The sequence below is a fragment of the Doryrhamphus excisus genome, linkage group LG11, assembly GCF_037039965.1.
Source record: "Doryrhamphus excisus strain RoL-2023G ecotype Guam linkage group LG11, RoL_Dexc_Guam_v1.1, whole genome shotgun sequence".
Taxonomy (NCBI): Eukaryota; Metazoa; Chordata; class Actinopteri; order Syngnathiformes; family Syngnathidae; genus Doryrhamphus; species Doryrhamphus excisus.
Genome location: NC_136367.1, coordinates 17,337,411 through 17,348,344, shown reverse-complemented (window position 1 = coordinate 17,348,344; position 10,934 = coordinate 17,337,411). Strand labels below are relative to the sequence as shown.

The window sequence follows — 10,934 nt, the reverse complement described above, 5'->3', positions numbered from 1 at the left end:
ACAGTGTGGGTGCAAACCATCAAAGTGTCAGTAAAAGTACACCCAAGGTACTCCTTTCTTCCCATTCAATGAAAATGAAATATCACCTATTTAGCATGCAGTATGTAGCAAGATTATATGTATTTTATCTTTAAAAAAAGGCTATAAGCATTAATTATTGACATTGGTGTGTTTATTCTTATGTCCACAGCGTGACATGAACCAATAACAAGATAAAAATGATAATAATGTATGTACATAACTGGTTGCCTATATATTTATTCTACTTCATTTATTGATTTATTTGTAAAATTCAATTATTGAAATATGATATGAAGATATACATATATATATAATATGATATGAAGATATACATATATACATATTTGTAAAATTCAATTATTGAAATATGATATGAAGCTATACATATATATAATATATATGAAGATATACATATATGTATGTATATCTTCATATCATATTTCAATAATTGAATTTTACAAATAAACAAATAAATCAATACATTAAGTAGAATAATATATATATATATACATACATAAAACTGTAAAACAAATAAATCAATACATTAAGTAGAATTATATATATATATATATACATACATAAAACTGTAGTCTTGTTTGATTCTGAAAGTATCAATGGATTAAAGCATCCGGGTTATTAAAATGATAAAAAAATCATCATAAAATCAACATAATAATTGATATGTGCGAGTGAATTCTAACGTCGAGGATTAAAACGTCAGACTTCAGTAGCGAGGCTGCAATACCGCCAATAAACGCAAGGTGACGGTAAAGTGTTGTATAAAATAACTTCTATTCTTCTCATGACAATACGGTGTTCATTTATTTGAAAATTAACTTATTTTGGCCAAAATATCGATGGAATAAAGTCAGTCGTCACAACAAGTAGCTTTACTTGTTCTTATCTCAGCTTTCCTGCCTCCATGGTTTTTGTTGGTGAAAGGGCGGTAATGCTAGCTTAGTCCCCCCCCCCCACCCCTGCTGTCGTCACGGCAGGCTTTTAGTTCAGTGGACAGTGCCCCCCCCACACACATACACACACACACACGCAGGCACACACTAGACCACCACTGAGACAGCAACAGCCTTCCTCCTGTAAGCCACTTCCAATAATCAGAGATGGCGATGGACAGCTTAGAAATGAACGGCGATGCTGATCGGGACGGGGAGACGGAGGTAAGGCGGCACCGGCGTCCGTTAGACGGGAGTATGGGAAGGTGGAAGCCCGCTAGACTTGTGCCTACAGTCGCGATACGGATAACCAACCAGGAAATGACACACACTGTCTTCACCGCAGTTAGTCGCTGATTGCCCAGTCACTTTCGTTCAAAACCTTTTTTTAAATATACAGTAGAAGTATAAATATATATATCTATATACCTGTTTTTTTATATACCTGGTATGGGACGTGGTATGGCATGAAGCAGCTAGGGTAATCGTACCCAATTACCATCGGGGATACGTCAATAAAAATGAAGTCAACAATTAGCATCTAACACTCAAAATTACGAGTGCACCTGAACGCCCCAAAGTGAAAGGAGAGCTCAGTTATCTGAGTTTCCATTCAGATAACTAACACTTACTCAACAAGCAGGATCAAAACTAGCTGCCAGCTTTTTCTACAATGGTGCATTCAGGTGTATACCTAACACAAGTTTAGTTGCATTCAGGGACAATTGTAAACCCCAGTAAACACACCCACATCCGAACATAGGTATTTACAGACAGTAGCTTCTGTCTGTAAGTCATGTGCAAGTCCAGTATAATGCTATGCTAGCAGTGTCGTTTTCATGAGGATGCTAATGTAGTCCATGTTGGAGATTGGAGCTGCTGTGTAAGCCACTGACTAGCTACTACCTGAAGCTGATGGACTAGTTTATTAAAAGAAGTTCTTGGAGTACCCCACTGGGATCCTAGTCCCTGAATGGGTGCCCTTCGAAGCCAAGGAAGCTTCCTGTGTTGTCGGAGAGTCATGGAGAAGGCATTCAGTCCTGTGTCAGAGACACGCTGGAAGAACAATGAAGGCATAGACTTTTATGGGAGGGGTCTATGGGAGGTTTTACAGGCCCGTGAGGAGAACAAGTGAAAGGAGGTGTGGTGATGGTGGCGCAGGAGGAGTCCATGCAGATCCAGTGCAGACGCCAGTGTCTTCGGAGCGGATGAAACTCAAACCATGCCAGCCATGGCTTCCTCTTATGTAATGTACTCAAGCAGGAAGTCTGTACAGCCACTTCCGGGATGAAATGATGGCACACAGCCTGATCTTACTGTCCCTGGGCGGGCTGGAGGCGGCTTTCGTATTGGCAACTAAAAACAGGAAGTGGCAGGACAAAACGATTTGACCTTTCTAATCTACGCAACACGGTGACCTCATGGCTCATCGTGACCGTGTTTGGAAGTTTGGAAGTTGCTGAACACTTTCAGTTCCTTCCAGGGTTTTCCCACAACGTAGAGAGAAATCACAGAAGGAGAAGTGTCACTTGTGGAAAAGGTTGTCCTCGCACTATCGGGGACTCTCAAACGGGTATAAGAACCGATGAGTCATTCCTTTATTTTGTTATTATCATCAGTAATAACCAAATAGGAAGTCTTGCCAGGCTGCACGGTGGTCGAGTGGTTAGCGCGCAGATCTCACAGCTAGCAGACCAAGTTTCAATCCCACCCTCTGTCATCTCTGTGTGGAGTTTGCATGTTCTCCCCGTGCATGCGTGGGTTTTCTCCGGGTACTCCGGTTTCCTCCCACATTCCAAAAACATGCTAGGTTAATTAGCGACTCCAAATTGTCCATAGGTATGAATGTGAGTGTGAATGGTTGTTTGTCTATATGTGCCCTGTGATTGGCTGGCGACCAGTCCAGGGTGTACCCCGCCTCTCGCCTCTCAAAGACAGCTGGGATAGGCTCCAGCACTTCCCGCGACCCTCGTGAGGATTAGCGGTAGAAAATGAATGAATGAATTTTGACTTGATTCTTGTAAAATTACTGTTTTTTTTATTTTTTATGTTCTTTTTTTAAATTTCCAAATATTTCAACTTTGTTAAAAATATTCATAATATTATGACTTTATTCCCCTAATAGATAGAATTTATTTTATTCCCATTTTATTTTATTTTATTTTATTTTATTTTCTCGCCCGAAGACAGCTGGGATAGGCTCCAGCACCCCGCGACGCTTGTGAGGAAAAAGCAGTAGAAAATTAATGAATGAATATTATATTGTATTGTATTGTATTATATTATATTATAATAATTTCTTCCCTTTTGTAATTTTCCTAAATTTTTTTGTTTGATTACAACTTTTTTATCTAAGTTTTTTTATTAAGTTTTAATGTGGTGAGATCTTGTGAGAGGGGATCTTCTGACGCCCCTAGTGGTTGCATCCGTGCACTGCATCTCATTGAAAGCCGTTTTAGTGAGCGTCCATTACTCACTTCTCTGCTGCCCCGACTGGACTGAAAGTGGAAGTAACTGCAGCTCAACTTCTCCTCCCGTTAGTTTCTAATCTTCCACAGCAAACAACTGAAGCATTTCCTCCTAGCCAAAGTAGCACAGCCATAAAAAGGGTACAAGTATGTAGCATTTTAACATTCAAGTGGAAAAAGAAGTGCTATGGTTATCATCACACTTTGCCTTTTGTGTGGACAAAATGAAAAAAACCATTGAAGGTTTACTTTTGTGTCCCAGGTTCCACTTCGGGGTCCCAGCAAACGTCAAGGCAGACCCTTAAACATGAACCACTACGCCAACAAGAAGAGCATGGCGGAGAGCATGCTGGACGTGGCTCTGCTGATGGCCAACGCCTCACAGCTGAAGGCCGTGCTGGAGGAAGGCCCCGCCTTCTCGTTTTACGTGCCGCTCATTGTCCTCATCAGCGTCTCGCTCAGTCTGCAAATCATCGTGGGAATTCTGCTCATTTTCATCGGTAAGGGTTTACAAAAACGTAAATAGAACACACCCCAACACTCCTCTCATGTTCCTCCTGGGACCTTCACACCAACCTCATCCAACTTGACAAGAACCTACACTGCTGCATCTCAAAGAGGTTTCATAAAATGTTCACAGTCAGCTAGTTTTTGGAAAGATGCATTCAAGTGATGTTGTGTCCATTGTGGCTAAATAAGGGCCCCACGGTGCAGTGTTTAAATGTCCCAGGCTGTCAAAGCGTCCTTATCTCATCCTAACAGAGTCTATGGTGCTGAGCAAGGTTGCTAAATTTAGAGAAAGGAAGAAGCGCGTCAGTCATCTGAAACGGCTCGTAAAATAAGAGTGTATTAAAAGAAAAAGATGAAAAATGATCCTTGTAAGGACAGCATGTGCTAATAAGTGATCATCGATGATGGGCTCTCTACCGCCACCGTGTGGACACTGAGGCTAAAGGGGATACAAGAACCTCACCACTGCTTGCTTTGAATTTCAATTTTAATCATATGATGCATTTTATGCCTAAGGGAAGCATTTCCAAGCATACAAATGGCAAAGTCAAATACAAATAGAAGGCGTTGAGAAGATGCATTCAAAGACATGGTGATAATGTGTAATAATCTACACTGCTCAGGGATGCTATTTCATGCATGGAGGGCTCTAATTATGTTTAAAAAACATATTTAGAAGGTCATTAATGTTTTATTTTCTGTAATGATGTCTACTATATTGGGTAATGTGAGTGCATGGCTGGCTATAGGGGTGCTATTTCATACCTGAAGGGCTCTAATCATGTAAAAAGCATATTCAGAAGGTCATTAATGTTTTGTTTTCTGTTATGATGTCTACTATATTGCGGAATATGAGTGCATGGGTGGCTATAGGGGTGCTATTTCATACCTGAAGGACTCTAATCATGTAAAAAGCATATTCAGAAGATCTTTAATGTTTTATTTTCTGTTATTATGTCTACTATATTGGGTAATATGAGTGCATGGCTGGCTATAGGGGTGCTATCTCATACCTGAAGGACTCTAATCATGTAAAAAGCATATTCAGAAGATCTTTAATGTTTTATTTTCTGTTATTATGTCTACTATATTGGGTAATGTGAGTGCATGGCTGGCTATAGGGGTGCTATTTCATACCTGAAGGGCTCTAATCATGTAAAAAGCATATTCAGAAGGTCATTGATGTTTTGTTTTCTGTTATGATGTCTACTATATTGCGGAATATGAGTGCATGGGTGGCTATAGGGGTGCTATTTCATACCTGAAGGGCTCTAATCATGTAAAAAGCATATTCAGAAGGTCATTAATGTTTTGTTTTCTGTTATGATGTCTACTATATTGCGGAATATGAGTGCATGGGTGGCTATAGGGGTGCTATTTCATACCTGAAGGACTCTAATCATGTAAAAAGCATATTCAGAAGATCTTTAATGTTTTATTTTCTGTTATTATGTCTACTATATTGGGTAATATGAGTGCATGGCTGGCTATAGGGGTGCTATCTCATACCTGAAGGACTCTAATCATGTAAAAAGCATATTCAGAAGATCTTTAATGTTTTATTTTCTGTTATTATGTCTACTATATTGGGTAATGTGAGTGTATGTATGGCTATAGGGGTGCTATCTCATACCTGAAGGACTCTAATCATGCAAAAAGCATATTCAGAAGATCTTTAATGTTTTATTTTCTGTTATTATGTCTACTATATTGGGTAATATGAGTGCATGGGTGGCTATAGGGGTGCTATTTCATACCTGAAGGGCTCTAATCATGTAAAAAGCATATTCAGAAGGTCATTCATGTTTTATTTTCTGTTATGATGTCTACTATATTGGGGAATATGGGTGCATGGGTGGCTATAGGGGTGCTATTTCATACCTGAAGGGCTCTAAAAAGCATAAAAAGCGTATTTAGAAAGTAATTCATGTTTTATTTTCTCTTGTGATGTCTAAAATATTGGGTAATAGGATTGCAAATGTGACTATAGGGGTGCTATTTCATGCCTGGAGGGCTCTAGTCATGTAAAAGGTGTATGTAGAAGGTGGATTACTACTACAATCCATGTAATGATAAGGAATGGGATACAAGCATGCTCAGTACGCTCGTTGTGGATGTTTAGATGGCTTGACCTTCCGCCTGTGATGTTTTCCGGCTGTCGTGTCTTGCAGTCAAGTGGAACCTGAACGACGAGCGCATGCACTACAAGCTGAACATCATGGAGAACGTAGCCACGGCCTTCGTCTTCATCATCGTGGTGGTCAACGTCTTCATCACCGCCTTCGGCGTGCAGCGGCCCAACCCCAGCCAGTGACCTTCACCGGCAACCTCATCGTCGCTGGCAAGATGTTTCCTCTGCCTGCAATTAAAGCGACAGGTACACACGCGGGTGCGCTTCTTCTGGAATTTGACCTGGTCGGCTGGAGAAGAGAAAATGAGGACGGAATGACCGGACAGGATATCCTTCTCCGGCTGAAGCTGAAGCAACCTCAGGTCACTGATACACCAGCGCCTGCCTTCTGTTTTCCTACACATCTCTTGTTTTTCACATCTTCTACTTGGATACCAGGCTCTCCAGCGTGCGGACCAGGGGTTCTTTGGAGCACGCAGGTTATTTTTTATTGGACCGTGTATACTGTAAACCCGGGAAAACCCAGTTAAGTCCATAACCCGTTTTCCACCGTCTTTTTTATTACTGCAAAATTAAGTGCTGCTTATAAGTCGACAAACATGGTCGACATCATTTGAGACCCAAGTGGGTCATGTCGATGAAAAATGTTGATTTATGAATTCAGCATGAAACATCATATACGTATCTACACACAGTGACTTCCGGTAAACTTCAAAACAATAGCATGGCAGTATGAACTGGTATTCTACCTCAGGGGCAGGGACATGTCTTCCACTTAATACAAAACATCATAATGTAAGGAGAAAAGTTCAAATGTTCAAATCTTTGAATATATAGACTATACGTCTTCATGGCAGGTCTATGTGGCTTTTTTTTTTTTTTACAGAAATTATTTAATGAAAAAATACAGCAATTACAAAGAAGAATTAAGAAGAATACATTTAAAAATGCAATATGAAAATGGCCCTAAATGAGATTTTTCAGTGTTATGTGTATTTTGTGGCATATAAGAAGAAATGTAGCACTTTCCCTTCGCAGCTTTATTATTGATAAAAAATAACCTTCCCTTTAGCATATCTGAAGGATCTTCCAAGACGGAGCTACATGACTTTTTCTCTGCTACTGTATAGTATATTTCATGTACTTCATGTGTCTTCTGTTCAATGACTTGTTGCTTTTGAAGGATTTTTACTATATGATGAAAAGATGAGTTTGTTAGTTTGTTTATTTTAGTGGCACTTCATCTACACTGCAGGCATCTTGCATCACAAGAGTAAAGAACATAGACACAAGCACAAGAAATGAAATACAAACACATAATATTGTGTGTAATATGAACAATGATATAGAAACTGATAAATGCAAGGAATCAATGTGTTCCTGTATAGTTTCATAAAGCACCATTGATGGATCAATTAGTGTAAAAGCTCCAACCAAGCCTGTTGAGTCTCAATGAATTTGCTTGGTAAAGAAATACATTATCATATATAATAATGATGGTCAATCACATTTCTCTCCGTGCTTCCATTTGATACCCCGTCCTCTTTGCTGTTGAGCTAAATAAACCCCTAGGCTAGAATTGGAGCGTTCATGGTTTACAGCTGCCTTTTAGTCCCAAAGCCCTTGATTAAGTCCAAACTGCCCGATATTTAAAAAAAATATATATTTATGTATATAGATGGCAAAAGGCACTAAAGAGTAAACAAATAATTTAGGGTAAAAAGTCTCTCAATATCTGGTGCAATCTATACATTTGTTTGGGGCAAATCGTGTTGACTTAAGTCCACATTAAATTGCAATAGTGCAATTTAACAAAAAAAAATACGTAATGGCAAAAATTTGGTTAGAGATGCCACGAAGTAGGTGGCAATGCCTTAACCATTATGTGTTGCAGGCCACAGGGGCCATTTCCATCCTTGTCAAGGGGAGTGCTAACCTTCTCTCCTTTCATACAACACGTCTATTGAGGCTAGGATACCTCGTACTTATAGTGTCATTCCCGCTGCCACTTTTCACTTACGGTTCTACTCGGGCACTTTTACCAAACTTACATTTTCAGAAACATCATTTTTGTGTACTTACTTTCGAAAGTTTACTATTTGACGCTGTGGATACTATTATTAATCTCTTATTTTACCATTTCTTTACGTTTTAGCATATACCCAGAATCCACTGCGCGAACTAAAAACAACGATTGGCTGGAGTAGTCACGTGAGTACAAAAACAAGCACTAGTGAGTACTGGTTTCATTTTAAGTTGAAACATACACTTTTTGATTGATAAGATGTTGTATATCTATGTAAATGAGCTAATTTAAATGAAGTCGTGTGACTTATTTAGCGTTTTCACGACGCCTTTACAGAGTGGCTGTGTGCATGTAGACTCCATTTACGCCACACGAGGGCGGCATTGTACAATATTGTATAGGGATACATAAAAAATGTCAAATTGCAAACTTTGTTTTAGAAGAAAAATTACCACAAACCTGTAGCCCTATTGGGTGGAAATTCACACGTTATAAAGATTATAGGCAAACCCTGCTTAGTATCCCTTCCCTGTTCATTTGAATAGCTCTCTTCCCTTAAATTAAACAGCTATCCTCCAAGTATAGGCAACTGAATGTGTCCCATTTTTCCTATATTGGACCCTCAGCGTAATACATAAAAAAACAAACATATGAGACACTTGACAAGGCAAATTATGGTGCTGTGCTTTGGTATAAATCTGTTTTTTGTTGACTCCTCCTAGGCCCTGAGGGTCAGCCAACTCTTACTTCATTAGGCTTTCTTCGGTGTACCATACGAGAACCTCGCGGGCTTTTCGTTTCAAACCCAGTGCGGCCATGCCAAGGGCCCGACTCCCTCCCGTCATCCTGTCTTCTACAGAAGGAGGACATACGCTATTGGTGACACCTGACACTGGAAGTCTACTCTAAGCAAAGTCATGTTGGCAGTAGAAACATAGCTTCTTACCGCCATAGTAATAGACGACTGCCATTCCAAGTGCAAGACTGAAACAGCCGAGGAAGAAGAGAGGGCCTGGAAAGATATATACATACACACATGACGACAATGTAGGTTTGAACGCATCACACATATTTCAGTCATCTTACCTTTGTCGTTCATAACGTGTCTCTGTTTGTAGGCACTTATAGGATATGTGAACGGATCAGCAGAATCTGGAGACACGTGAATTTAGGGGGTGTAAGCTATCCCATTAACATATTATGTTGCTATTATGTAAAATTGACTTTTTAAAAATAAACAGGCTTCCCTAGAGCCTTTTCACCAGCTTTGTAATAAGACCCCACGCACACAGGCTTCGCCACACATCTTAAAATAAAGACTACACTGGTACCTCAGTTAACATACGCCTCGGTTAGCACAGTTTTTGGTTAACAACCAACATTTTTGTTAAAATTTTGCCTTAGCTTGTGTTCGCCCACTTGTTTACGCCGCCATCTTGAATCACATGGCTACGACAAAATTTTGTGATACGGGCATGTAATTGTGCAATGCATTGTGGGTCTTGGAGGCCATTTTTAGGACAAGGGACACCTAACAAACACATGGAGTGGCTCCATTATTACACACATCAACTGTGGTTCACTCGTATCATCCGGCGGTGACATTCAATGTCTCATTTTACATCCATAAGGTGAGTTTCTAAGCATTACTACTGAGAATTAGTGTATGGAAACTATGTGGACGAACCCAGGTCATAAGGATGAAAACCCCAGATGGTAGTCCTCACCTCTGAGGCGTAGGCGTGTTGGCAAGCTGTAGTACACGTCCTCTACATGCAGGTGAAGTGCCCTGTAAAATTCCCTGCATGCTTCTTCGCCTTTTGCCTGCAGGTGCACTAGGAGCTCGCCCAGGCGGACACCAGTGGGTACGTCCAGCTTTCGGAACTGGAATGGAACATAGATGGAAGGTAAAGCATTATTAATATCATTTCCTCAGCGTGAGGGGTTCAAGTTCATACCGCACTCATAGTAATAATCTAGCACATTCAAACAATCAAGCGACTAACTACCAGCTATGTGTGCTTGCCTTGGTGGCCTCCTTGTCTGTGAGTATTTGAGGGTAGATTCTGTTGAGCTGCAGGATGATTTTGTCCACCGATTCCGTGTCCAGTCTCCTCTCAGCCCTGAGGAAGGCGCCATCTTCTGTCAGCTGATCATAGAAGCTGTCTGTCCACACCGAAACAATCCAACACAAACACAAACAGTTTGCTAAAGACATGCTAGCTTTTACCGGAAAAGAAAGAACAGTCTTTCTAAGCTAGGGAAGAAAGTTGATTCCACCTAGCAAACACAGCAGTAAACATACACTAATAGCAAAGTTTTGGAACACTTGAAGAATGGAAGTTAGTCAGTCATTTAGCGCTTTGTGTCATTAGAGTCTAAAATATCAACTATTAAAGTAGAAAACAGCTACGTAAAAAAGTGAAAACATTTTTTCCAGTACACGAAGACACGAACCTCCCATATTGGAGTCCCTTCTGTCCTTTCTCGAGACCCGCCCCCTTTGACGTCATCACTACCGGAAGCGGAAGTTGATATTTATTTACACTTGAACAAATAAAACTGCAATGTTAGCGAATAATAATAAATGTCTACATCCCGCTTTTAATTAAAAAAATGATTAATTAAAAAAATAAAAATTTTTAAAAATTAAAAATTGTATTAGCATTATTAATAGCTTAATCCATTTTCACTGAACTGGGTTTGAGAATAGAATGTTTGCTAATGTTACATTTTTTACGTGGGACTCAAAAAATTAAACAATTTATTTCTTATTAAGAATAAAGGCCACACACTCAAGGACAGGGCAGTGTGAGTTAGAAGATTTT

The 10,934-nt window shown here is 39.8% G+C and overlaps 2 protein-coding genes and 1 non-coding gene across 3 annotated transcripts; 1 reads left to right on the top strand and 2 right to left on the bottom strand.

Moving 5' to 3' along the window:
- Positions 1–1,054: 1,054 nt before the first annotated feature.
- Positions 1,055–6,960, top strand: ninj1 (ninjurin 1). The gene is made up of 3 exons (XM_058091618.2): positions 1,055–1,196; positions 3,702–3,939; positions 6,121–6,960. Exons 1-3 carry the CDS (start codon positions 1,140–1,142, stop codon positions 6,261–6,263), a joined length of 438 nt encoding a protein of 145 aa, XP_057947601.2. The 5' UTR covers positions 1,055–1,139; the 3' UTR covers positions 6,264–6,960.
- Positions 6,961–7,287: 327 nt separating this feature from the next.
- card19 (caspase recruitment domain family, member 19) lies at positions 7,288–10,608 on the bottom strand. The gene is made up of 6 exons (XM_058091617.2): positions 10,564–10,608; positions 10,133–10,272; positions 9,834–9,990; positions 9,193–9,258; positions 9,053–9,118; positions 7,288–8,959 (listed from the first exon to the last, which is right to left on the bottom strand). Exons 1-6 carry the CDS (start codon positions 10,568–10,570, stop codon positions 8,850–8,852), a joined length of 546 nt encoding a protein of 181 aa, XP_057947600.2. The 5' UTR covers positions 10,571–10,608; the 3' UTR covers positions 7,288–8,849.
- LOC131101817 (U6atac minor spliceosomal RNA) lies at positions 7,912–8,038 on the bottom strand. The gene has a single exon (XR_009119316.1). It is a non-coding gene; the product is annotated as a U6atac minor spliceosomal RNA (small nuclear RNA).
- Positions 10,609–10,934: the final 326 nt, after the last annotated feature.

Coding starts and splice junctions, on each gene's coding strand:
- card19 (XM_058091617.2), bottom strand. Junction 9,991..10,132: donor CAGACAAGGAGGCCACCAAG/GCAAGCACACAT, acceptor GTTCCATTCCAG/TTCCGAAAGCTGGACGTACC. Junction 9,119..9,192: donor ACACGTTATGAACGACAAAG/GTAAGATGACTG, acceptor ATATCTTTCCAG/GCCCTCTCTTCTTCCTCGGC.
- ninj1 (XM_058091618.2), top strand. CDS start 1,140: ATGGCGATGGACAGCTTAGAAATGAACGGCGATGCTGATCGGGACGGG. Junction 1,197..3,701: donor ATCGGGACGGGGAGACGGAG/GTAAGGCGGCAC, acceptor TTTGTGTCCCAG/GTTCCACTTCGGGGTCCCAG. Junction 3,940..6,120: donor AATTCTGCTCATTTTCATCG/GTAAGGGTTTAC, acceptor CGTGTCTTGCAG/TCAAGTGGAACCTGAACGAC.